Below are 27,609 nucleotides of genomic sequence, written 5' to 3' on the forward strand. Positions count from 1 at the left end.
CATGATGAGCTGAGTTGATCATGCCATGCATATAGATAAATTTTGTACCTATCTTTTTCTCACTAGGAAGCTGTTTATTTGTCGGAACGGCGAATATCGGACCACTATAGTATATAGCTGCCATGCAAACTGAATAATCGGAATCAAGTACTTGTATGGGAAATGTTTTATTCGACGAGGTATCTTCACGTAATTATACACGAGATATTGTCTAAGGCAACAATCTAGCCTCCGAAAAAAAATTTCAGATCAGATATTAATTATCATACATACAAATTGAACGATTGGAACCAACTTATGGTAAGGAGCCTTTGTATTTGGGAAGGGTATTTTAGCTTCGGTGCAATCGAAGTTAACGTTATTTCTTATTTGTATGTTATGTCAAGCAAGAGGTGTAAAAAACCCAGAAATCTGACTAAATTGAAGCAGTTCAATAAATCGATAATTGAGGCAATCCCGACTTCAACCCTTCCAGCCGCAATGAATAATTTTTTAATTGGGTGTCGCATATGCGTGGCTGATCTTGGAGGTCATTTATGTTCCACAATTTTTAAAAATAATTTATTATATAAAATAAAATACATTTTGCTATACAATAAGAAAAAACAAGTAAATGCAATGCATTGATTAAAAAAACAGTTAGTACGATTTGTTTTTGTAGCACGATTCGTAAGCCAGCCTGTATTACAAATTAAAAATTTATGGGTCAAACGCTAGAGAAAAATTAGGAAAATATTTGTGACAAATTTGATGAAAATCCGTTAACGCTTGCCTTTAAAAGTTTTCGAACAAAAAAAATTAATTTTATTTTTTTTTAAATTATTATACGTATTTTGCTTTATTGGTTTCATAGACTTAATCAGTACAATTTGTATAAAAAGACTAAAGCTAAATAGTAACATTTAATTGATGCATTCATTAAATGTATTCCGTTAGTTTTATTATCTTGTCCCTTTTTAATTTATATATATATTTATTTTTTTGTTTTTGTTTAAATGATTGCAATTTTGCTAAGCAACTTCATAAATACGTTAAATGGATCCATTTAAGTAGAATTGTTTGCCATGTTGTTTATAGTCTGCTTTTCTGCTGCTTGCAACACTAGTTTGCTACAATTTTTATTTATTTATTTTGCTTTTATTTTTTTAAATTATTTAAAATATTGTTTTTTTTATTAAGTTCTACTATAAATAATAATAATCATATATAAAGTAAAATACAGCTAACTAAAAAGCACCGTAGTCGTAAGCGGCATTCAAGGATGTGCGTGTATGCGTGAGTTTCTCATGAAGAAGAGTACAGTTATAAGTAATAAATAGCATAAATAAATAAAATAAATAGTTAAACATATTTTTCTATATATTGTTTTAAATTATTTTTAGTGAGCGCACAGACACATATTTGTAAATATTTTTTGGTTTAAATGCGAAACTGCCATTAAAAATTATTTTGTTGTTGTTGTGCTGAAGAACCACCTACGTATTTTGATACAAAATTACTTAGGAAACCCGCGCATGTTTAGTGCTGCTTATTACTGCCTCTAATACTTTTTGGCTGAGCATTACAAGTGTGTGCATGTATGTATGTGTGTGTGTTTTTGCGCTCATAAAATATGTTGTTGTTGCTTAGAAGCGCAAATGTGCAATAAATATGGAAAGCTTTGGGCCTACTAACTAACTAACGGTGTAGTGTGCATTAGGTGTGTGTTTTCGTTGTTGTTTCTCTCATTTTATTGCCTAATTTTTACTTTTTATTAGCCATTAATATTTTTTCACTGCACCTGTGCGCGAATTACTAACTTAACTGGCTTGCATTTTACTAAAAACAAAAAAAAAAAGAATTAGTTTTAGTTTTTCATTTTATTTGCGTCTTGTTAACATAAAATTCTTTTTAAATAATTTCTTCTCCTTTGCTTTGCTTACAATGCGCAGTCCTAAACAGCGATCTCGGCTCAAAACGGTAACCAACGAATCAACAGCATTCGTGTATTCGTAACGTGGTGTATGTGTGTGTATGTTTCTGTGTGTGTAGTCTTCAGTCTAACGGTTCATTATTTTTCATAATCACTCGTTTGTTGTTGGTCGGTTCATGCGCTTACGGCCGGCGCATATCACCGTTAGAAGTGCGCATACGTTGGCATTTTACAACTGTCAAATAGGTAATTCTCACCCGCCTTAACTAAATTAGCTTAAACTAAAGTAAATTTATTTATATAATTTTTTTTAAGTGCTAAACAAGTTTTTCCAATGCAATTAGTTTACTAGTTTGGATAGATATGCGTGATTTAGGGGAAAAAAGTGAAATAAAAATGTCCCAAATTTGCTTTTTTTGACTTTTGCGCTTTTACTTTTACCCCCACACTCGCTTTGCTGTTGGAAAAGTCTTCAGTTTTCTTGTCTAAGTATAAAACTACTTTACTTAGAACTAAAATAGGCTACTGTATATAAAATATAATTTTTTTGCAAGTTTTGCAAGTTTGCTTTTCATTAATTTCGTTACGTATAAAAGTAAAAAAAGTGATGCCTAAATATAAATAAGGACAACTAACGCCTAAGCCTCGAACATCTTGTGATTTTATATATTAAATATGTGTACGTGTGTGTTTTTTTGTTCTATATAATGCTATGTGTGTGTGTGTATGTAATGCTGTAGCTTGTGTTCGTGTGCTTGTCTGTATATATGTCCTGTATTTTGTTGTTGGATTTTTTCTCTTTTGTTTCTCGTATAAATTTATGTATAGTTAATTGTGTGGAATACTTTTGGCGTCTCCCACGTGCCAATCTATCATTTGCCTTTAATATTGCTGTCCGTAGCGTCCCGTCATGCCGCTATCATAGAGCTTGCCCAGCGTGTCGCTGGCGTTGCTGGAGCCTGAGTGCGAGGCCACAGTGACGCCGCCGCAATGTGAGCCGCCCGCTTGGCCGTAAACCATAGTAGGTGCGCCATAGTTGACGGCAGCCGTTGCCGATTCGTGCTGGTACAGGTAGCGTTCTTTCTTCGAGCGCTTCTGCACGGTCTTCCAGATGATGAAAATGGTGAATTGGGCTAGCAGGAACAGTGCACCGGCCACGATGAGACCTGTGAGTAAATGTTGCATGAGGAGAAGAGAAACAAAGAGAAAAAATTAGTGTTTACTTGGGAAGTTGAACAAAATTTTGTATAAAATATAAGTAATTCAAGAAATTAATAACAAAAAAATAATATTGATGATTATCTCAATATTCGAGGATTTTTCAAATTTATCCGACATAAAAATTAAAATATTAAATTATATAAATTTAAAAAATTAAAAAAATTTCAAAAATTAAGAAAATAAAAAATATTAAAAGAAATAAAAATATATATCTGTGTATATATTGTGTTTATATATTGTATATATATATATATTTTTTTTTTGTATTTTATTACTTTTTAATTTAAAAATATATATTTTTTATTTTACTGTAAACGATATTTTACTGACGATTTTTTTTTTAAATAACGGTTTTATTTCATTAAAATTAATTTATATATTTTAATGTAAATAGAAATATGTAAAATATAATAATAAAAAAATTAAATAAAAATAAAATATATTGATACAAATGAAAATATTTAACATCTATTTTTTATGTTTTGTTACACTTTTAATTGAAAAAATATAAAAATTCTAATTCATAAAAACTGGAAACAAAACATAAATTAAAAATTATATTTTTTTATGTATTAAAAATTCAATTAGTTTTTCTTTTAAATTGAAATTAAAATTTTCCGTAATACCATTAAAATTCAATTTTTTCTATTGCGAAAACAATATTTTTATATCAGAAAAATTTTAAGTTTTACATTTTACAAACACAAATTAATTTTCTTGAACGAAAAGTTGCTTTTTCGGTCTCTCGTTTCCTAAAACTCACTTTTTCTATTATACCGCCAAAATTTTAAAACTCAAAATTACACCATTACTAATATGTGGCAACTTTTTGCTTTCTTTAGTGTACAAGTTATTCAACATTCACTTTTCGTTTGCAAATAATTAAAGCCACAAATATTAATTTTCGGCAAACTAAAGCACAGTTACTTTCTAATTCCATTGCCATAACAACATAAAGGCCTCTTGGATACATATAAACACACATACGTGCAACAAATGCACATGTAATGCATTTAACCAAAAACAGACGCTCAAAGTTTAAAATGTTGCATCACCAATGGCTGTGTCATTCATTTGTGCTCAACAAATTTTCTACACTTCGAAGAGTTCAATAGTTTCCGAATTGCATATTAACAGCGCAATAAAAAAAATAAAATCTTTTAACGTTGCTAAATGGCAATTTATGGCAAAGCTGCTCATGAGATTAAATTATATAAATGCTGCTTTATTTTTGTTGCACTCGTAGTGCAAGCTAGCAATTTGTTAATTCGCTACAGTTGAGTAACAATCGCAATTGATATGTAGAACAGTATGAAAATTTATTAGGCATTATGCCAATTTGGCAGACTTATGCTTCGCTTCGCTTGAAATCACTGATACTTTTTACACACGTTTGCTTCCTGGCTCCTTCTTTTAATGCTACCATTGCAAAGTTCTAATTAGATTCTAAACGAAAATTTATAAAAATTGCCTATGTAAAATTTCGTTTTAGAAAAAGCTTTGAAAAAATTAAAACTTTTATAGCTTTTGAAATCATAAAAATGTAACAAAAAATTATTTTTGTAAACATGTTTTTTTTAAGAAAAAGCATTTAAAAGAAAAAGAGCTTTAAGAGCTTTCACGTTTAAGCTTTTGAAATTATAAAACTTTCAAATAAATTAGTTTTGTAAAATATTTGTTTTAAAAGGAATGAAAGCTTTCAGAGCTTGCTTGAAATCGTAAAAAATTAACTATATGTGTGTTTATAGCTATTGTAAAATTATTTCAACTTATCGAAGTAACAAAATATTTTATTCTAGAACTCTTGAAAACGTACATAAGTTTTCAACGAAAATTTTTGCAACGAGTTGAATTGGTTCTTTTTTTTTACTGATATAATAATTCGCTTAACTTTTTGACGTTAGCTTTATATTGACAATTTTCAGTACGCTTTACTGAACTTTTGTTTCAGTAAAATTAAAAGATAAAATCGAAATGTATTTAAAGCTCTAAGGCTAGCTGTTGTTGTTTTGTTTTTTTTTTGGTTATTGATTCTAATTTATTTTTAAAGCATTAATAGATATTGAAACTATTTTTAAAAGTGACTGCTTTACCTCTTACAACCAGGAGTGCAGCTTCCGCAGCTTTTTACTATGTCAAGGCTTTTAATTAAATATAATGAAAGCCCATTAGAAGCACTATGACAAAAAGCAGTATGCTAAGAACTTTCACTAAAATATGGGAAAGCTTCAAGAAAGTTTCTAACTTCTTTCTTTCTAATATTATTCTGGTTAACTGCAAGCCAGTTTTCAATTTTGCAAAACTATTTCCGCCACTCAATGCCATATTTGACATCACTTTTTAGTACGAAACCACCAAAATAATAATGCAAGAGTAAAACTGGGACGCCCTCAATATGATGAGACCGCCGACACCGGCTGAGTATGTCATTCAAAAACAATAACAACACTCTTACAAACATGCCATACAGACCTGCGAATGCGCATGCTTTGCACACAATTGGCATGCCACAACTAGACAAATACCACGCAAGCATACACACATGAGAAAATAAAGTCAACTAAGCGACAGCTACGACTCTGCTGACCAAAAGTTTCAATTATAATAGCAAGCGCTGTAGTGGCAACAATGCGCTTATTGCGCGGCGTTAGCATTTGCCGTGCTGGGTGCCTTTGAGAATGCAATTCATGCCACTTAGGCCGCTGCTGACCAAAAACTATGACAAAACGCATTTGCCACAAAAGAGCTGCGCCACTGCCAAGGTTACTTTCTTTTGTCCGTTGTTGCTGTTGTCAGTGTACGCAGCTGTCACGTATACAACGTTTATTGTGTTCAAGTTGGCTGAGTAGCAAACGGGCGTAAACGCGCCAATCTGCGCATGCGTGTGTCGCTAACGATGCCAGCGCAACGGACAGTGGGCCGATTGGCTGGTGTTTGACACCGCTGACAGCTTCACTCAGCGCATTTGCTCACTTGTTCATGTCTCAGCCCAAATCGATTCTAGCAGGTGACACAGAAACACACACACACACGAAATCTGTTTGCGCGAAGGAAAAGCGGTGAAAGTGGCTGCAGCGCTGTGGCGAATAGTGACCGAAAAAGTAATTTCGAAAATTAGAAAGAAATACAGTGAAATGATGGCACACTGCACTTCAAATAAAACGAAAATCTAATTGCATATCAAGTGAACATAATGCCACAGCATCTTCAAGTCTGTTTAACTCACTCACGGGCCGTTTGGCGAGCGTGGTCGACAGTACGCCTAACGCGGCATGATGAATGGGCATATTGAAGCGTCTCGAAAACGCCACTAAGCGATACCATTTCTCATGCTACAAAGTGTGCGGTAATGTAAATTATATTGTGTTTTTGTTGTTGCAATAAATTAAACAATCTAAGTAGTTTTTGTGGTCAGCGCGATGAGTTGCAAGTAATAAGCATGCCACAATTGGATAAAAAACAGTGGCAGCAAGATATTTAACAAATTCGTACGTAGATAAAAAAACACGCGTAAATAAAAAGGTAGGCAAACAAATAAACAGTTATGCAGCATTCTACGTCGCACTACCGCTTCTTCATAGACAGAATCCCGCTTTGCGCGTAGTTTTCGTGGCAACAAATTTCACTTATTTCTGCGGCTGTCATCGCATTTTGTATGCCACTGCCGCCCCTGTGTGTGTGTTGACGCGTACGTTTGTGTGTGCATGTTGCATGCGTGCGCGTTGCTGCCAGCGTTGCTTGATTGCTTCGCGCACTCCACTGATCGCCACTAAATGCCTGCTGCGTTCTTTCTGTTTAGTTTTGCGGCCACATTTCGCTGTCATTGCTGCGCGCTTGTGCACTGCCGTCAACATTTGGTGGCATGCGCCCGCGTTGGCTTGTTGCCGCATGATTTAAACTTGCTTGCCCACAATTGTTTTATTTGCTAACATTTAAAACTTTAATTTCTCTTTTGCTTAAGCGCATATAAATGTTAATATTTATTTATAACTGCGATTGTACTAGTGTGCGCATGCGCGGCTACCTTGTTCTTGTTTTCAAATATTTGTTTGCGCTTTCTGTTTTTGGGTGCGCTTGCTCGCTTCTGACTGATTTCAATAAATTCTTTGTACTGACTTTAATTCCTATCTGATCTAGTCCTCACATATACAAATATATATATATATATATGTATACTCGTACAGTGCTATGTCTGCGTACTCTTCAAGTAAAACAAATCTGGGTGGCAAATGCATTTGCTGCGGTTTCTGTGTTTTCTCGGAAAATATTATTTTTGACAGCGCCATTTGTGGTCACCCGTATTTGGTTAACTGTATATTAGAATGCAATGGAGCGATTATTTTGTGATTACTTTGTTAGTTGGCGCAAGGAATGAGGTCAAAGTGAATGATAATCTTTTTGGTAGTGGTGGCCATTATAAAAACTTGAAAATGAATTTGCTTAAGCACAATTTTTTTAAAAAGTATAAAATAGTGATGCATGTGCGTAATTAATTTTTTTAATAAGTTAAAATATTAAAGCATTGTTTTCAAAAGAAGGTTTGGAACTTTTCTAAGACAAAACAAATTTAAATATATTGAGAAAAAAATAAAATGAGTCTAAAAATAGTGTCAACACAAAATACTAAAAAAAGTTTAGATTGAAAAGAAGTTACTTAAAGTATTTTCATTATATTGCATGTAAAAAAAATAAATTAAATTTTATTAATTAAAATCAAAGTTATTAAAATTATAAAACAATATTTAAAAATTATGTTATTTATATTATTGTTATAATTTTGAATATTAACTAATAAATGTAAAAAATTTAATGGAACTGAAATTACTAAAACAATTAAAATTTTTTTTTTTGATATAAAATATAATATTTTTTACAAAATAAAGTGATTGTTTTCAAATAACTTGATTAAAGTGATAAAATAATATATTTTTGTAATACTCCGCTTTGAGTTTAGGAATTTTAAAGAACAAATATCATCTGTTTGATTTATTTTTCAAAGTAATTTTCATATCCCCAAATCATTTAACATTTTAAAGTCAAATAATCCATTTTCAAAATTTTAAATTAAATAAAAAATTTAGTTAATTTGTGACCCTAACTTAAAATGGTTACTTAATTTTTCTGAAAAAAAAAATTTTTCGAAAAAAATTTAAATCAAAAGTTATAAACTTTCTTTTTAAATGTTGAAATGTATTTTACTGTTTTCTTAATGTATAAAAAAAAACGTATGTGTTTTACGATGTTTTTAATTTAAAAAAATTAATAAAAATAAAAAAAATGCTAAAAAATTTGGACTTAATTCAAAAGCTATGATTTTTTTTTTCAATTTAGTTAAATATTAAAAAAAAAAAATTTTTCATCCAATATTTTATTTTTTTGTTTGGTTTATTTACTGACAAATTAAATGTCGTTCAAATTTTATTTTTTTAATTTAGTTCTATTTTATATATCTCTTTGTTGATTTATTTTTCTTGTACTAATATTTGCTTTCGGAAATTTATCTCTTTTCTTGAACCGCCGAAATTTGCTTCCTGTACAAAAACACAATCTAAATAAACACACATAAATTTTGCTAGCTTTTAGCCGCGCCAACTACCTTGCGATACTTTCCAAGATTATAGAATGATTTTTTAGTGCGAGTACAAGTATATAAGGAAGCCCGCATGTTTTACGCCGCGTTTCACAAATTTCACATTAAGGCAAGTTTATTGTAAAATAATGTGAGAAATGCTCTATTTGGCAGTTCACAAGTACCCAAGTTCCCTAGCCTGAGCTTTGTGAACCCCACTAATTAACGGTATTATACGCTATTTATTAACCCGTTAACCTCCTTCTACTTGACCTATCGTTTATTGCGGAACAGGGCGATAAGTGCCGACGAGTACTCATGGGCGAAAAAAAAACAGAAACACAACAAAAACAATGCACTCCTTGAACACATATAAAAAGCGTTTAGCGCAACATGAGCAAAAATCAACAACAGCAAGAACACATAATATTTATAGCCACAGGATCGGCACACTTTCGCGGCAAGCAATGAAAAAAAAAAATAATAAAAAAATCACAACAAAAATAAAAAATATATAAAGCGAAGACTAAAAGTAAGAAAAACCGTTGAAATATTATATGCAACATAAACATTAGCAACAATTGTAACAGCGCAACATGTTGCTTGCCCAAGCGCACTGCCACCCCAAGCGGCCGATAAAATGGGGCAATAAGAATTTGTGTTAGGAGTATGAAAATAAAAATATATAATAAACGTGTAAAAAGGCAAAAGGCAAAGCGCATGTTGTGTTGCCAACTATAAAAAAATGCTCTCAATAGGTGAGCTGCCCGCGCACAGCAGCAACAACAAAGGCAGACAGACAGCAGCACATGCATGCACATTAGCAACATGCGCAACAGGTGGTGTTGCATGGTTTTTCTATTTTTTAATTTTTTCACATTTGGCGCTCCTGTTGGCAGCGCTGCTGGAGCGCTTGGCAACAGCAGTATTACGCTACCACACTGGCCTACCGTTTTGGCGGCCGCACGGCGTCGCAGCAGCCCAGCAGACACACAGACAGACTGGTTGGCTGGCTGATGCGCACAGCGTTGTTACTGTTGTTGTTGTGTGCAACATTTGTGCGACTCACGGCGCACGTTGTCACGACACTTTGGCGTGCAAATTCTTGCGCTAAACATGAGTGGAAGAAGAAGAAGAAGAGCGGCAGCAAAAATTAGCACAAACATCTCGCGCCGGCGTTGGTGGAGTCACCGAATGTTTTCGCCAGCGAAATAGAAAATTGGAAATAACCGAGAAAAAAAACTGTGAAATAACTGTGGCAAAGTTGAAGTGACGCGCATTGAACCAGTGACCCGTTCGTGAGGAGGCATGCCACTGCACTGATTTGGCGCAGAGTGTAGCGGATGCGCACAGTCAATATTGCTAATGGGGGCGCTGGAACAAGAAATTGTAGTACGGTAAAAGCAGTACTTGCAACAACTACATGAAGTAGCATGCAACCACTGAGGTCATTCAACGCATACCTAGAGACCTATATATTTGTAATAGCAAATGCGGGAAGCGCTAGAAGCCGCCGTGCAACACGTTGAAGCGCTGTAAAGCGCGCGCCATGGCACAGCATGTGGTACGAACGTACATACAATATACAAGCTTATATATCGAATGATAACTTAATGCTTGTGAATACAATTGCGCCAGCTCACCGCAGGCTTGCTAATAAAAATCCAATAATTTTCGTTGGTATAACCGCGCGGAGCAGCGTATAACAACGATTGCCTAGCGTAATTGATTCATTATCGTTGCCGCAAAACCATAGAGTTGCACAGGCGCACAATCAATGTGCTATCGCTGCCACTGATGCCATTGCGCGGATGTAGCATTGAAAATGTGCGCGGCGAAATGCAAATTTTTTCGGTTGCCAATTTATTGCTGCCGCTAGTGCCACCACCACAATAAGCGCAGCATTGCAATTTGCCACTGTTATTGCTGTTATATGAACGGCACTCTTTTGTCTGCTTGCTGCTGCTAATACCGCACGTACGTAATTCGTTAGTCAATTCGTTGGAGCGCAAGGTTTGACAATGCTTTGAAAAACGCGTTGGGTAGCGGTGCGCGGTGCATCACGTATGGTGCTTGTGTGCGCGCTCAATTATGTAAAACTGCTTGGAACATTGCAACGCGCACAGCAAACAGAAAACACTCGCGCCAACATGTGTTCCCCCTTGGTGAACAAATAATATGAAACGAGTACCAATCAGAGAAAAATGGCGAAAAATTATTTTGCTAATAATAAAATATGCGACGTGTAATAACGCGTTGATAAATAAATGCGCGCGAAAAATTGCTAAAATAAATAAGCAACCGAAAATAAGCTTCCATATATTTCCACTGCTTAATTCCCAATAAAGTCTCAGACATGCGCGATAGCAATCGTACTTACCATAACCATTGAGACAGGTGAGCGCATCGTCGCCAATGCCGGCGTACAGTTTGTGATCGGCGCCCAACGCGTCGGTATCCTCTTGATTGAAGCCAAATTTATCGGTGATTTGAATGGATTGCACCAGCAGTATGTTGTCATCGGCGGCGGTCTTTTTGTTGTCACTTACATTGTTGTTGTTTTTGCTGTTGCCGTTCACATCGCGTTTCTCACGTTGGGCATGCGCAATCGTGCTCAACAAGAATTCAGCTGTAAAAAAAAAATTAATAAGCGTATAAAATCAACAGTAAATTACCAACTACAAAAACAATAACGTGTTCATTAAATTTAATTACGTCTATTCAGTTATCCCTCCCAACTTACCGCCATCAGTTCCATTTGCCACTGAACGTCTCCTGCGTCCGTACGACACAAGCGATTTGGCATCAGCGCCACCCATAACAGCATCCTCATTGTCGCAGATCACTGGTTCACAGCGTGGAATACAGGGTGTGACAAGCGCGCGGAATTGCACCACCTCGGAGGAGGGGAACTTGAAGGCATCGAATTGCGACACGAGCACTTTGCGATTGGCCGACAATTTCTGTATGGCGCCCATGATGTATTGATCGGTGGGGCAACCGTTGGCATCGATCAGTGTGATCTCAGCATTGTCTGTGCCATCCATAGCGACCAATTCGCGCACGAAAATCTCATAGGGACTGTTCTGTTCGACAATTTCGAAGCGCAGAGCCAACGGATCACCAACTTCAGCAATACGTTTCATGTCGCTGCCATCGCGTGAGGTGATCTTCATGATCACATTCGGTGAGTCGATAATAATCTCTTCGCTGAGTGATGATTCAATCTCGCCAGTGACACCCAAGTCAACATCATTCGAAACCGTCTTGTTGGTTAGATCGTATTGACAAGAGACAGCCAAACCCAAATCGGAGGACGTCACAATCATATCGTGATGTTGAATGACAATATCGTTCATGTAACGGCCATAAGCGCTCTGACGCACATTGCACTCGAGATCGTTGTAGCCCATGCGGAAATCGAATTCGAGTGAGTTGTTAACATTGACTGAGCACGATTTGGGGGAACCCTTAGCGTAGACTTTGCCATCGAACAGTTTTGATGTGCGTATTTTGGTGATCATTTCGCCAGATCGGCATTCAATGGACACATTGTAGCAGGAGGAGAGTTCATAGGTTGCAGCCTCTGGTACATCCAAGTAGGGGTCGAGCACATCGGTAAGTGTGGCGCGGCTGTGATGTGAGAGACGGCAGACCATATCGCCAGTGTCATTATAGTCGTATGAGTGGCATCTGAAATAAGTGAAAATATATTTATAGATATTTATAGAATATGAACTGAAAATAAACTTAAATTTAGTTTGAAATAAGAAATATACTAAAAACATATTGAAGTTCAATTTGAAAGTTATTTAAAGAAAGCTGCTTTAAAGGTATTATTTACTATGAAGTAAAAAGTAGAAAGCTTCCAGAATCCTAACCAAAGTTTCATCCGCCTTATAAAATTTGATGTAAAAATTGTAAAAAGCTTTTAAAGAGATTTTATAGACGATAAGACACTTTATGTTTTAAAAAATCGTTTAAAGCTTTCAGTTCAATTACTTTTGAGAATCATCTTATTACAAGACAAACTCAAGAGAAGGTTAGGATAGCTGTTCCGTCAAGCTTGATTCAAAAATGTTTTTTTTTATTTAAATGTCAAAGTTGGAAAGTATATTTTATTTTTATTTTTTGAGATTACTCGGTGGAGATGTAAAGCTTGGAGTTTAAAAAGTTTAAACGATTTCGATTTTTAACAGTTATCGATATGGAGCTTTCTATTAAAGAAAAATATCTTATTCAAAAAAAAATTTAAGGAATATTTACCTGTAGGGTGAGTTCAAGCACAAATCGCGGCACTCATCAATGCTATTGATATCTTGATAGACAGAGTCGACTGTTTTCAAAATTTTGCCAGAGATACGTTTGAATTCGCACAACTTGCTGGGCTCCTCAGCGCAATTATTCTCCAAGTAATCAGCACCATCGTAGGGTTCCACATTATTAGCGCCAGTCAAGGTGATACGATCCATATCGGAGAGTTCGCACAAACCAGAATGACGATAGAAGTTAGCGGATCTAAGCAAAATGATAAGAAATCAATGAATTTTTATAAAATAATAAAATGAAAACTGGCAACATATATTTTAAAAGAACAATTAATTTGACTTTAAAACTTCTTATGTGAAAGAAAAAAGAAATTACAGTTACAATAAAACAATTGAGTTGCTAAACGCCGAAACTACGAAACAAAGTGAAGAGTAATTTTATGCTGGTAGGCATAAGAAAGCTTGGTACTTGACCCAATTATGCAGCGGCCAAGCATAAAATATACAAACACACTTCTTTAAATTTAATCCGCCATTCTCACTTGCCAACAACAACTTAGCTATACATATATAATACATATTTACACTGAGCTGCATCACTGCATCATCAACAGCCCTCAGCTGGCCTCACACACTTACCTGCAAGTGAATTCAGTTTCGCCCAAGCACAATTCCAAGCAGTCACGGCGCGAATAGACAGTCTGGCTAGATTTGACATGCTCCACTAGACGATAACCTTGAACGCGATCAATGCACCAGGCCTTCGAGCAGGGACGCACGCCCAAACAGGATTTCTGTGCGTAGATGGTAAAAACTGGAAACTGCGAACGCGAAAGTGAACCTGCAACGGCAACGAAACTCAAAGTATTAACGAAAAATAACACAAAAAAAAGAAAACCAAAATCACGCACAACAATGTGAACGAACAACGTCTACAAGCAAAAATACGTCACGCACTATAACGGTAACTGGCGTAGTGCGTATTTGCTGCCAAAAAAAGCACGAAATGTCTTTACGCACACGCCCATTCGCTGTGAAGGAACAGGCGTTAAGAAAGAGGCAGCTCGTGGCTGCGAATCGTACGAGCAGGCTGCTGGACAAACTGGCACCTGCCAGCTGCCAACAGCGAATTGCCAACTGCCGTGACGACAAAGTAGGCGCAAAAATTGTGCGTTAGGCCTCGGCGCTGCATGCGAGGCGAAAATAAAAATATGCAATCGAAACAGAAAAATGCAAAAAATCAAAGCGCTTAGTGGCGTGCTATAGGCGGTAGGTAAGCGGTGTGCGCAATGAGGTGAGGCAGATTGCTGAAGCTGTCACAAAACCTGTTGCATACTGCACGCGGCCACTCATTGCCTACTTTATGCGGCCTGGGCTCCTAAAGTGGCAGCAAATAATTTTATGCGTAAAAAGTAGGTGTGTACGCGCACGTTGAACGCGTCACCGATTATACAATACACCAACCTATGCAATTTACCACAATCAATTTACTACAGTTTAGCGGATGGCGCATAGCGGACGCAAATCGAATGCGCCAACAACATAAGACAAATAAGAGTAAAACATAAAAGTACGGTGCAAAAATGATTTTTTATTTACAACTTTGTTATGATTTTGTGTAACGAGTTCACAACTGTAGTTCATGCTTTTTTGTTGACTTTTGCTTTTGCCTTTGCTTCGCGTCGAAATGTGATAGTTTGCACAAAGCGCCGCCCGGCTATCGATGGCAGTCACAGTACATTAGAAGCGCGTTGCAACAAGAAAAAAAAAGGTAAATACCAGTTTGACGGCCTACAAACGAATGCGTGCACCGCTATGCCACATAAACGCGCACATGGCGACACACATACGTGTTCATGTAAATAGCGCATATTTATCAGTGTTATGACTTTGGCGTTGCTGCGGCGCTTTTCAGCCACAGAATCCGCTTACCCACTTACCTGGCAATACATCAGCGGTGGTTCTAAATAATACACATAGACCGGTCTCGTAATTAACTGCACTGCATGATTCGTTCGCCTGGCATGCCTCCAAGCAATCAGTCAGCATCAGTATGCCGGGCAGCGTGTCAAGCAATTTAGTTGGCGCCGAGAGAACATAACTGCAACGTAGAGAAAGAATATGGTTTAGTTAGAAAAACAAAAGCAAAAAACACAGAGAATGTCTTAAAGTGGGTTGGGAGGCAAAATTCATAAAAGCCAATGTTTGAAAATGCATGCAACATAGACTGGTTGTATGTTACGTTTGTTATGAAATAAATAAATTAGTCTATGGAAAGAGAAACACAGTTTAAATATTATATATAAATTAGAATGTGTATGCAATCCAAAATAACGGTAAATCTGTTTTAATTGAAAAACTAAGATGATTATGTCTTACTTTAAATAAAATTTTTGCTATGGTTTTATTTGTTTTTGAGTGCAGTTGGTGTAATTTTACAGACTACGCAAAAGAAAAGCTCACTCGAGTAAAATATATTGCCATATCTACTTGTAATGTATTATCATAACTTGAAAATAGCATTAAATATATATAGCCTGATTATTTACTTATTAAATTATTTTTCTAAGCTAGCCTTGTTTGCGTAATTACATAGTAACCTAAATGTAGACTACATTTTTCCGTGTAATTTATAAAAATATATCAAATATTGCCTAGCTTTAGGCACATTACTATATATTTTTTCCAAGTCGCACTCCTTTTCTGCTGTCTGATATCAGTTATTTCTAAATTTTCAATTAATTTCTAAGCATCTTTTTTGATTTACTCACAGTAGAGAGACAGATACTGTTATTAAAAATTGGTTATAATTTAATTAACAACAGCTTTTAATTGATAATTGCAACATACACCTTTATTAAATGTTGGAAATTCTCCTGCTCTCTTCTCGTAATTTTTTGATACTTGTCATTCAACATAACTCATAGACTTTGAGCGACGCTCGCGGTGCTACTATGCCTTCAGAGAAAGGGCAACATTATGTACAAAACTCTATACAAAGCTGCTGCGCTTTTACTGATGAACAGTAATAGTAATGGTAGTACTAAATGTTTGCTTTTAAATCTACAGACAAAATATTTATTATTGCATTTCTTAGAAATTTTCATAATAATTCCAGTAAAGTCAAACTCATTCTTCATAATTTACGTCCTTTTGATATAAATAGAATTGTGATCAGGATTTTGTTTCAATAAAGATTGGTTCAGAAAGGGAGTCACTAAAGATTTTCTTTTTTCCTTAGTGAAGTTTAAATACTTAACAAATCTCTCTTCTTTCTATGTAGTTGATATGTGTGTACGAGATGTTGTTGTAACCAAAAGGATGTTCGTTCTATTACTTGAATGACTTCGCTTAATTTGTTAGCTAATACTTTTTGTAAAGCTCATATTTCTAGTTAATTTATACATATATTTATGATTCGTACAAACATAATTAATGCAAGAAATATGTACAAAATATTACTTTAGATTAGTTAATTTATTGCTAAGCATGCTTATTATGTAATTAAATGTCACTTAACTGTAGCATTCTCAGCTATAATTTTATATTTGTATATTTAGCTCGAAGCTGTTCATTACATAATTATAACAATATTAAAATATTTCATTTTATTCATTCATTATTCTTGATTATATCAAATTTGTAGTGCATTCCCAGTTGAGTGTAGAGATTTAATATAAAATGTACAATATTAATAGAGTTCAGATGATATTAAAGACAACAAAAATAATTAGATAGCTGTAAATGTGTATACTGGTGATTGATCGGAAATCTTAGTAATGAAGGTAATGAATGTAAAATAATTATAAAGTAATATAATAGTTAAAAGTTTAAGCAAAAATATACTCATGGTAAATTATGTGTATTTATTCATTGCCTTTATTACTTGAATTTACGGTAAATCATAGAATATGTCAACCAACAAATAACTCATTATAAAAAACAAAAATCCAAAAGTCGTTGCATTATACTATAAACTCTCACTTTCACGTTAAAAATTTACATAATAAAAGCCCCGAAAGCAATAATCAATATGAGCAAGTAATCAATATGAAATAACAAAACATTTTTTCTTGTGATGAAGTGTGAAGAAATCGAATTTGAAATCCAAAACCGTTAGCCTTTTGCATTAGAATGTTAGATGGGTTTGTTAATATAAATAAATTTTGATTGGAGAACTTTTGTATATTTTACACCTAATTTATGTTGTGCTTTGTGCTAAGTAAACAATAGATTTTTAGCCAAACAATAAAGGGAATATGCATAACAAATAAATACTCTCACTTACAGTAAAAAAGAAATGGTATAAGTTGTTTTAGTCATTTACATTTATTTACTAGAGTATTGTTAAATAATTTATTAATAGCCAACTACAGTTGAGGCGAAAGTAAAAGTGTCTGATTTCTACGTTTCTTTAGCAAATTTTAGTGATAAGGAAATAATCAATTTATCTTTAAGATATTAATGAATATCAGATATAAACAAAATAATTAGAAAATATTTTGACAAAATTGCCAAGTAAGTGGCTAATTGCTCAATGAGAAAAATGGAACTCCACCCTGAAGTAATGCAAACGTGGTTGCAGGGTGGCTTCCCCAGAGAGGGGTTTTAGTGACCTGCACGTGGCTTATACACTGATGATGCGATCGGAATTTATTTTATTTTATTAACTTTTTTTTTTTTTTATTTGATAATACTTTATTTTATTTTAATGTATTTCAAATCAATTTTTAATTTTATTTTACTTTATACGAGCTTTTCAGGGTCTTTTAGAATTTTATAAAAATTGCGAAAAATTTTATTTTTAGAAATGATAAATAAATATATCAAAATTTTTATAAACAAATAAAGAAGGCGACAAGGGTAAGCAATATCATATATGTGCGTCTCTGCATTTCAATATATGTGCTTATTATTCTTAAGAGATCTACCACTTTGTACCTAGTATTAACCGCCAAACGTAAAAACTTAAAAAAAAATTGCAAAGCCATAAATACAGTCGGGTCTTACAAACAAAAAAAAAAAAAACAAAAAAACAAAACAAGATTCTATTATAAACTCTTATTTAGCCACCACGTCGTATTTTAATTAAGTTTATTATAGCCCACTTAACAACTTTAAACCATAATTTGCATCATAGTTTATTACAGTTGGCTGCGCTTGCCTCATATAAATATTTTATGCTTCCTATGAACTCATTACTACCCGCTGGTTGACGTCATAAAAGCATATCACACCAATATACGACAGCGTCACCAGCCTGCCGCTATTTAACACGCAACTAGTAGTTCAAAATCAGCGCTACTCACCCAGTGATAATCTCGAATCCAATCATATCCGGATCACAGTCTTCTTCGATTGGTGATAACGTGGCCGACGGACGGTCCGTTTTACTCTCAGCCGAAGCGGATGCCGCCGCAGCGCCAGTGCTGCCGGTACTGGCCTCCGACAATGGTGTCATCGGTTTGGGCAGCTCATTGCCGACCACAAAGCCATCACTTCCGGTACTCTCATCACCAGCAGCGCTGCCGGCATAATTGCCGCTGCCAATTTGTGTTGGCGTAGCTGTGGTGCTGCTAATGTTAGGCGGCGCGTGCGTTGTGCTACTGCCGCCAGCCGGTGTGGTGACAGCGGTAGCTTGTTGAGCAGCAGCGACGCTGCCAGCGCTGGTAGCGGCTGCGGCAGCTGGTGGTGCTGGTGTTATATTGTTGCGGGGATACGTTTTGGCCGGCTTAACCGGACGTTTGGTTTTACGTGCCGCAGACGCGGTGCTTGCCACCAGCAGCAAAACAATGAGGTAAATTGTGCAACGTCGAAAGAACATGTTGCCGCTTGCAATTGATTGTTTAGCTATAAATGTAGTTGTTGGTTTTTGCTTTTTATTGTTGTAATGCTATCGCTGTTATGGTATTTATGGACGCCGTTAGATATGCTGCAAAGAAAAGAAGAGAAAAAAGTTAGTCATTAGTTGAGCCTTAAGTAGAGAAATAATCGCGTATAAAGTAAAAGAGTGTTATATATGTGTGTGTTTATCGATTTCTACATGTTTATAAAGAAATATGTGAGTGTGTGTTTGTGTTTGACAGCCGGTGGCCATAAGTGGCACAATGCGTACAAGCCGCCGCGTGTAATTAAATAGCCGGGCAACAAGCTTTAATGACGGTTGCCGCCAAACACAAATCTCCACACACATACATTTGTATGTACATATTTAGCCACATAATTTTTTTTGCTAAGCGGCCCCTCATTTGGCACTTGTCGCAGCTCACATCTGTCACTGTGGCATGAAAAAGTGTCGCTATTACCGCCTTTACGCTGTTGTGTCTCCACTATTAGTTCCATGTTGTTGCTTATTTTTGTGTTTGCATGCAGTTGCCGCCATTAACCAATTAAAATCGTGAGAAAAATCCGCTTCAGGCTGCACTCTGTTTAATCGAAATGCAACTCGACATACCGTTAGTCATGCTTTGCGGCGGGAAGTGACTGAACTTGGAAATCGTTCAATTTGACAACTTTGTCAATAATATTTCCGCCCATAAACATTGTGTGGCAAGTTTTATACAAAACACTTATGCGAGAGCACAGCAAGAGAGATAAAAAATTGATGACCTGAGAAGCTGGCTAAGAGATTCACAAAAAAATACTAAAATATTTATAGTGAAAGTCACATATTTATTATAAAATAAATAAGTTAAGCGATAATTTCAAAGTGAGTAAATGAATTGTAGCACATTTTGGTTTGTTATGTTTTGTAACTTACAGTTATTTGTTGCTGCATTATTTTTATATTCACCACAACTTTTTATTTGGCAAACTTGAAAAATTATTATTATTGTGGGAACAAAAGAGCTTAAAAGCAAGTTGAGAGCTATTTTTGAATAAACTACAACTCAAATAACTGTATTTAAAGTATTTCTTGTGCCTTAGATGAGCTAATATTTCAGCGTTTTATGCCAGTGGGGGCAAATGAATTGTATTGGTGTAAATTTTTTAGTAAATTTCAGACTATTTACAGAAAAGCACATAAGTCAATAACGATGTTTAACCGGCACTTTTTGAAATTTTAAAACCGTTTTAAAATGAATTTTTTTATTTAAAGTGGAATATTTTTGAGCATATTATGAAAATTGTTGGATTGAAACATGTTCACAATCTCACACATTTGGTCCACATTTACAAACTTTATTATATAAATATTTTGAATTTTTTGCTAAAACTAATCGTTAGTATTGAAAGAGATAATTTAAATACAAAAAAATTTTAGTATCTCAAATTCAAACTCAGAAAGTGTTTTTAATATAATATTTTCTTTCTTCCTTTAAAAAAGCGAAATATTCTTAATTAAAATATTTTTATTTTTATTTATATTTATAAATAATATTTATAATTATATTTATATTTATATTTATATTTATATTTATATTTATATTTATATTTATATTTATATTTATATTTATATTTATATTTATATTTATATTTATATTTATATTTATATTTATATTTATATTTATATTTATATTTATATTTATATTTATATTTATATTTATATTTATATTTATATTTATATTTATATTTATATTTATATTTATATTTATATTTATATTTATATTCTAATATATGTATTAGTGTAAAGCAATAATGAGAGGCAAGAAGAATGAATTAGGCCAAATTAATTATTATTTAAGAAAAAAATAACACTCTAATTAATTTTACAATATTTTATTTTATTTTTTTTTTACATATTGTTTTTTAATTATATAAAAATATTTTATTATATTTTAATTTATTTTATGTTTTTTTAATTTTATTATTTTTATTTTATTTTACATTTTTTTGTTTTTTTATTTAATTAATTTTTTTATATTATTATTTATGTTAATTTAGTTAAATTTATTTTATTTTTTATTTAATTTTTGCATTTATTTTTTTCATTATTTCTTATATTTCCTTTTTTTTATTTTAAATTTATATTTATATACACTCTAAAAATTAAGCTTTATGAATTTGCTATTTCGATTTTTTGATGAAATTTAGTATTTCTTCCATAGAATTGATCTTGAACGAAATTGTGCTGTTTATTTATTATCCTCATTCATATCTAGCAATTTTAATTTATATTTTTTTTTCTAAATATCTTTTTTTAATTTACTTAATTTCACTTAAAATTAAATAAATTTTTTTATGATTTTTAGTGTCTTTCGGATAATATTTAAATTAAAATATTAATATAAAAGCAGACCTATATAGGTTATATGAAATCAGCCTTAAGCTTATAAACCAATTTTTTATTTAATATTTATGATTTATTTTGTACTAACTTATGAATCAATTTTATCAAGTATTTGATCTTACAGACAGCCTACTTAAATAACTTGAGTGATTACAAATGTTTTTCATAATAGCCCACCCAGCATATTGGAGTTTAAAACTAATTATGCATATATATCAAACTTAGCAGTGGTAATGCATAAGTAATTGATTAATTATAGCTGAAAATAATTTAACAATTTACAAAATGCGTATATTAGTGTTAGTAAAGGCTTCTTGTAGTGAATGACGTTGGGGGTCCATAATCAGTCATTACTGATAATAATTTAAAGGCAATTACGCTTAATTTATGCCCTATTTATAAAGAAAAAACATGCTTAACAAAAATCATTAAACAACTTTTTTACAAACCGAACTCCACTTTTCTAACAACCAAGCGCAGGGCAGCACCACCAGCAATCACCGCCACTAACTTTTACGCTCATTTATCTCGGCTTAGTGCATCAAATGCACCTCAGTCGCCAATGACGCCCTACACGAAAAGTAGATTGTCTGTCAAACTAATCTAACCAAATGCAACCAAAACAACAAACAAAAGAGCGGACAGTATATTAGTCATAATCTAATCCCTTCCGTATACCGCGTATCTGAGCTTTGAAGTCGCCACAGAGGCTAAATACTGCTGAGAAAATCCACATATAAGCAAAGAAATCTAGCTGCCACAGCGCCTAATTGTTGTAACAGTGAAGCTTAAGCAGCAGTTTTAAATTTTACATGAACAAATAGGTTTATCTACAGTCGTGCTGGGAAAGCCTGCCAGCATACACGCACACACACATCGGCATATTTCTAAGTACACGTACCGTTGGCGTTGCTCATTTAAGCAGCAATAAGTGAGTAATTAGATCAGAGCGTCGAGATTTTCGCAGGCAATGCCATTATGTAATTAATTACATGTTCCTACATGAACTCAAATTGCTTTGCATATTTATGGCATATTTATTATTATATAAAAAAAATACGCGCCTCCGCCTCTGGTGTACTTTAACGTGCGCTTCTGTGTCATTAGTGTATATAGTTCTTGGCTTGAGTTCTCATTGCGCACACATACACACACATAATTGCAACTCATAATGAATTGTAAGGCCGTGAGTAGGCCGCCATTGACATGAGCGATTCATAAATAAATTAAATATAATTAACACATAATAATGCATGTAAACAAACACACACACATGTGTCTTAGAGTACCTGGGAGCGCATTTTTGTTGTGCGAAAAAAACTGCGATTTCATGGAGAAAAAAACTGATAAAATATCACAGCGTTTGCTCTAACAGCAACAGTGCGCGTTTTGTCATTTAATATTCATTAAAAAATCTTGCAACTTTATTAGCATTTTTCTTGTGCTGAAAAGCATCATTTCAGCGCTGTCAACGTATGTGCGCTGTCAGGCAACGGTGTATGATTGCTATCAGCTGTTTCGCTGCTTATTTGCTGCTGTATTAATTTTTCTAAGCTAAACCACCACATACACACGCACATATAATCACTAGTGTGTGAACTTAGTCGAGCGGCTTTAACCCCACTAAGGCGCATGCTCAGCATTTCGTGTGCATTCATATGTTTTAAGGTATTTATGTATGCATGCATGCACGTATCTTTGTTCTCTAATAATTTCTGCTCACTTCCAGCAGCGGCACAGTTCACTGGCATTTTATTGTCGGTAATTAAATTTTGCAGTTAGAAACGCGTCAGCGTGTTGTTACGAGCATGTCGTTTCGCTTTGATTTTACGATGTGTGCGTAGACACATTTAGGTAACTGATGCTGCTGATTACATAATGTAATGCGAATATTTTTTTTTTCACTTTATTATTACATGTATGAGATAATTTTCTTTTTATATGAGATTATTATCTTTTATACAGTATATATTGAATTCGCTGAAATTTTAAAGTGGGAAATGAATTTTTTGAAATTGTAGAAAATGTATAAAAAATTAAATTGAAAATTTTCAAACTGTACTAGATTAGCTAGTTATCAATCTAGTACAATTGAAAAAAAAAGTTTGTGAAATATAAAGCACTTAATTTTTAGGCTGCTTTAAGTTAAAATGTGTAGTATACATATGTATTTTCTACGTGGTGAAACTGATTTAGGGCTTAAATTTTTATTTTATCTTTTTTTATCGGAACTTGCTGATTTGTAAGAAATTTAATTTTTATCATTTATTGACTTTTATTATATTACAAATTTAATACAATAATTAAAAAATAATATTTTTAATGAAGAAAATATAAATATAAATATTAAAAAAAAAATTACTACAAAAAAATTTTAAAATTAAAAACTTTTTTTTATTAAATTTTTAACTTTTTCTATTTTCTTTATTGAGGTTATTTTTATTTTTTTTTTTCAAAAAAATATAGGTGTTAAACAGAATCAATCTAAAAAAGATCAGCAGCATGATGAGCTGAGTTGATTTAGCCATGTCCGTTTGTATGTCCGTCTGTCCGTCTGTCTGTAAGTATTGTTCTGTATATATACGAACTAGTCTCTCAGTTTTTAAGCTATCGACATGATATTTTGCACCTGTCCTTTTCTCACTAAGAAGCTGCTTATTTGTCGGAAGGGTATCAAGTGCTCGTATCGTCATGCCCAAGGTATCGACACGAAATAATATCGCAAACAAGTTCTTGTAAGAAACCTTTGTATTTGTGAAGGGTATTATAGCCTCAGTGCGACCGAAGATAACGTTTTTTCTTGTTATAATAAAATTATAATATTTATGAAATTTTCTATCTTTTTTTTTGTGGCTCATGAAATTTTTAAAAGTAATTTAAATATTTATAACAAAAAATAAAATAGACAAACATCTATCAATTTTTTTAATTTTATTTAGTTTAAAAGTAATAATAATAATAAAGTGAAATTGAAAATAATAACATGCTAATAACGAATTTTATATATATGAAAGATAGGACTTAAATGAAGCATCGGTTGGGTTTTGAAAGTATGATGAATCTCAAATGTATGAAAAGTTAACAGGGAAAAATTTTTTTATATTTCATATCAATTTCAATAAAAAATGTATGAAAAAACATATTTTATATCAATATTAAAAAATTATTTTTATTCCTTTTTTGAGTAATTAAATCTTCATAAGTTTAAAAATTCTATTATATTATTTAACAAATTCGGAAAACTATTATTTTTTAATCACAAGATTGAATAACAGTAAAAAGTACAAAAATAATTATTAGTAATTAGCAATATAATTAAAAGAACTGATTAAAGTTACTGTTTTAAATAATTTATAAATTTTTTGTAAACAAAATTTAATGTTACTGAAACAAAATCTCCAAATAAATCATACTCTGCAACATTACAAAATCTCACATCTTCAGCATCTCAAATTAAGCACCGCAACAAATTTTAGCCAAACCAAAAAAAAACACTATACATAATGCAATTAACTGTATACACAAATAGTTAAGTAAAGCTAAATAATTACTTTCGTTAGAAATATTTTAACGAGCAATAAAAAGGACGCCAGCGAATTCACTCAAGCAACCGTTATATTTGCATATAATGAATATGAAATGAGCGCTTTTTTACTCGCGCTTTCAACGAGCTGCAATAAAAAAGTTCAAAAGCTCGTTAAATTTGAATAAGATCAACACAGTTGCAATTAGCAGCCTTTAATTGCAATGATGGGGAGTGAAACGAAATGAATCGCTCACTTACTAACGGCAGTGAGGAATATAAATTAGATAGAGTTTTTATTATTTTCATATTCTCACAGTGCCATGCAAGATAAATATATAATTTCAAACAATTGAAATGCGGAAGTATTTCGTAGCTATTAAAAAATATATATATTTTATATATATGTATATATATCATTTTTATATGTAAATCGTGGCTGTTGGTGAACTTTGTTAAGGCAAAAAGTGTTGAAAAATGTTGAACTATAAAGCAAGTGATGCAGTTATATGTGGTCCGTGAGAGAACATGGATTGGAAGATAGAAATAATATATATATTAATATCAAAAAATTTTGAGGAATATTTTCTATACAAAAATTGTAGAAAAGCAATAAAATGGCTTGAGAATTGTAGCTTGTATTTGCTTATAAGTAATTCCATATATGTGAGAAATATGTATGACGTATATAAAATCATTAAAATTTGATTAAATGTGCTTGATTGCCATAAAGTTTCATAACAGGAACTATTGCGTCTGTAGTTTTTAAGGTTTATTCAAAATTTAACTTCTATTTTAAATTGGGATTTAATTCGTGTGTTGTATTTTTATCTATAGGTTCATCATATAACCAATTTTTAAGTCCCTAAGTATTGACAGATTTAATAACTTATGACTTGCATAATTTTATTTCTACTACTTGATATATGGACAAAGCATATGTAAATATATAAAACTCAAAAATTTTGAAAAAATTTTTTATTTTTTATTTTAGGCAATCAATTAATTTTAATTATTATTTTTTTTTTCATTGATAGGCTTTTTTGTTGTTTTCTTCCTTAAAGTTTTCTTTTTGAAAATTTCAAGGTTCGATATATTTCATTAATCTCTTAATTATTTTTCTTACACAATATTAAATTTTATTTGACAGAATTTTGAAAATTTAATTCTAATAAGAATAGTTGTTATCATTTGAAGTTTAATTTATTTTGAAACTGATTTCCCTTTTAAAAAAATTTAATTTGTGTTTGTTTTAGTTTTAACAATTTTAAAAGTATATCCATGCACTTATAAGCAATGATAACTTTTTACTTTTTTATTATTATAGCATAAGCAATAACAAACAAAATTTGCAACTCATCAATAAAAAGAAGTTATAAAATATGAGTCAGTTTCTACATATCATTGCAGCTACATCAGTTCTCACAAACATTAAACAACTAATTATTCACTTAACTGATAACACTCCACACAAAAACATAACCGAACATTTATGACGGTAGTAAAAAGGCGCCAATACAGGGCTTATGCGGGTATGAGAGCTTAAATGCCGGCTAATTAATAAAATGGGTAATTAAATCGCATGTAAAACAGCATTTAGGAATGCGTATGATATATTTTTTATTAATATTTTTTAATTTTCCTTTTAGAATAATCTTCTTTTTTTTTTTTGGATATTTAAACCAAAGTGTTCTCAGAAAAGTATTATACTTTTCTGTATGTGCAATCATAAGATACATAATATGTTGCTCTGCAGCTAAATTCATCTTTTTTAGCGTAACATTAATATCGTTGAGTGAAACAATACACAACGAGTTTGTAGCTTAAGTCTTTTAAAACCAAATTTGGGGTAAACGAAAATTCCAATGGTTAGGATGCAAAAATGAGCAGAATATGATTATATTAAATTATAAAAAAATAAGCAACAAAATACCAAATTATATTCCATTAAAAAAGTGCAAGAAAAAATTAATAAAAATAAAATTGATAATCAAAAATACCAAATGTTTACATGCCAAAATTTGCAAAATATGATTATTTTAGATTATAAAAAAAATATACGTCAAAAAATTCTACGTAGTTAGAAAAAAATTATTATATTTTTAAAAAAAAATTTTCATACAAATGTTGCCCAATATTTTTAATCTAAATAATGTTTGTTATAATTTTGATTATTTGTGATCTTTTTTTTTTTTTTAAATAATTTAATAATCAAAATTTAGTAAGAAATTGTATACCTATTTTTGTATGGCTCATGACAGTTTTTTAAATTAATTTAAATATTTATAACAAAAATAAAGTAGACGAATATAATCTAAAGCTTAAAATCATTAAAAGTAATTTTATTAAAAAAAAAAAGATTTAAAAAAAATATTTATTATACAATAATTTCAACAATCAAAACTCCTCTACTTTTACGACTTCCGTTATAAAAGCGCATAAAATGCAGACATCGTCAACTGTGTGTCGCTGTAAAATCGTTATTTCCTTAAGCGTTTCATTCTTATTCAATGTAAACGTCATTCCACAGCACTTCGTGCCACTCGTAATATACAGCGAAATGCAATTGCGCCAATTTCGCAATAACGGTTATGCAATAGACAATTTCAAAAAATTAATACAACACTCAACGGTATGGCATAATTGTCTCATTTAACGCTTGAATGCCGTTCGCCGATAATTGTTTAGAATCTGATACACAACAGACGCTAACTCTGCATGTGTTTGTGTGTTTGTGTATGTGACTAGCTGTTTATGTGCAGTGGCAGCCAGGCCATAATTTCGCTTCGCTTGCAATTTGCGAGTATTTCACGCCTGTGGCTGCTCGAGAACCAGTCTATGTATGTAAATGTCTCATTACGCGACTAATCAAGCCAGCCGACGAAA

General features: G+C 32.6%; 1 protein-coding gene across 1 annotated transcript in view; it reads right to left on the reverse strand.

Moving 5' to 3' along the window:
* Positions 1 to 1,840: 1,840 nt before the first annotated feature.
* LOC106621045 (uncharacterized) overlaps positions 1,841 to 27,609 on the reverse strand; it is a 34,287-nt gene continuing 8,518 nt past the window's right edge. The window contains exons 2-8 of the mRNA XM_070105648.1: positions 18,280 to 18,902; positions 14,911 to 15,071; positions 13,610 to 13,811; positions 12,969 to 13,220; positions 11,446 to 12,395; positions 11,083 to 11,331; positions 1,841 to 3,078 (exon numbers count right to left, since the gene is read on the reverse strand). Coding sequence (XP_069961749.1) covers positions 2,795 to 3,078; positions 11,083 to 11,331; positions 11,446 to 12,395; positions 12,969 to 13,220; positions 13,610 to 13,811; positions 14,911 to 15,071; positions 18,280 to 18,794 — 2,613 coding nt within the window. The 5' untranslated portion in view covers positions 18,795 to 18,902 and the 3' untranslated portion in view covers positions 1,841 to 2,794. The remainder of the gene's footprint in view (positions 3,079 to 11,082; positions 11,332 to 11,445; positions 12,396 to 12,968; positions 13,221 to 13,609; positions 13,812 to 14,910; positions 15,072 to 18,279; positions 18,903 to 27,609) is intronic.

Source organism: Bactrocera oleae, chromosome 2 (assembly GCF_042242935.1).
Source record: "Bactrocera oleae isolate idBacOlea1 chromosome 2, idBacOlea1, whole genome shotgun sequence".
NCBI lineage: Eukaryota > Metazoa > Arthropoda > Insecta > Diptera > Tephritidae > Bactrocera > Bactrocera oleae.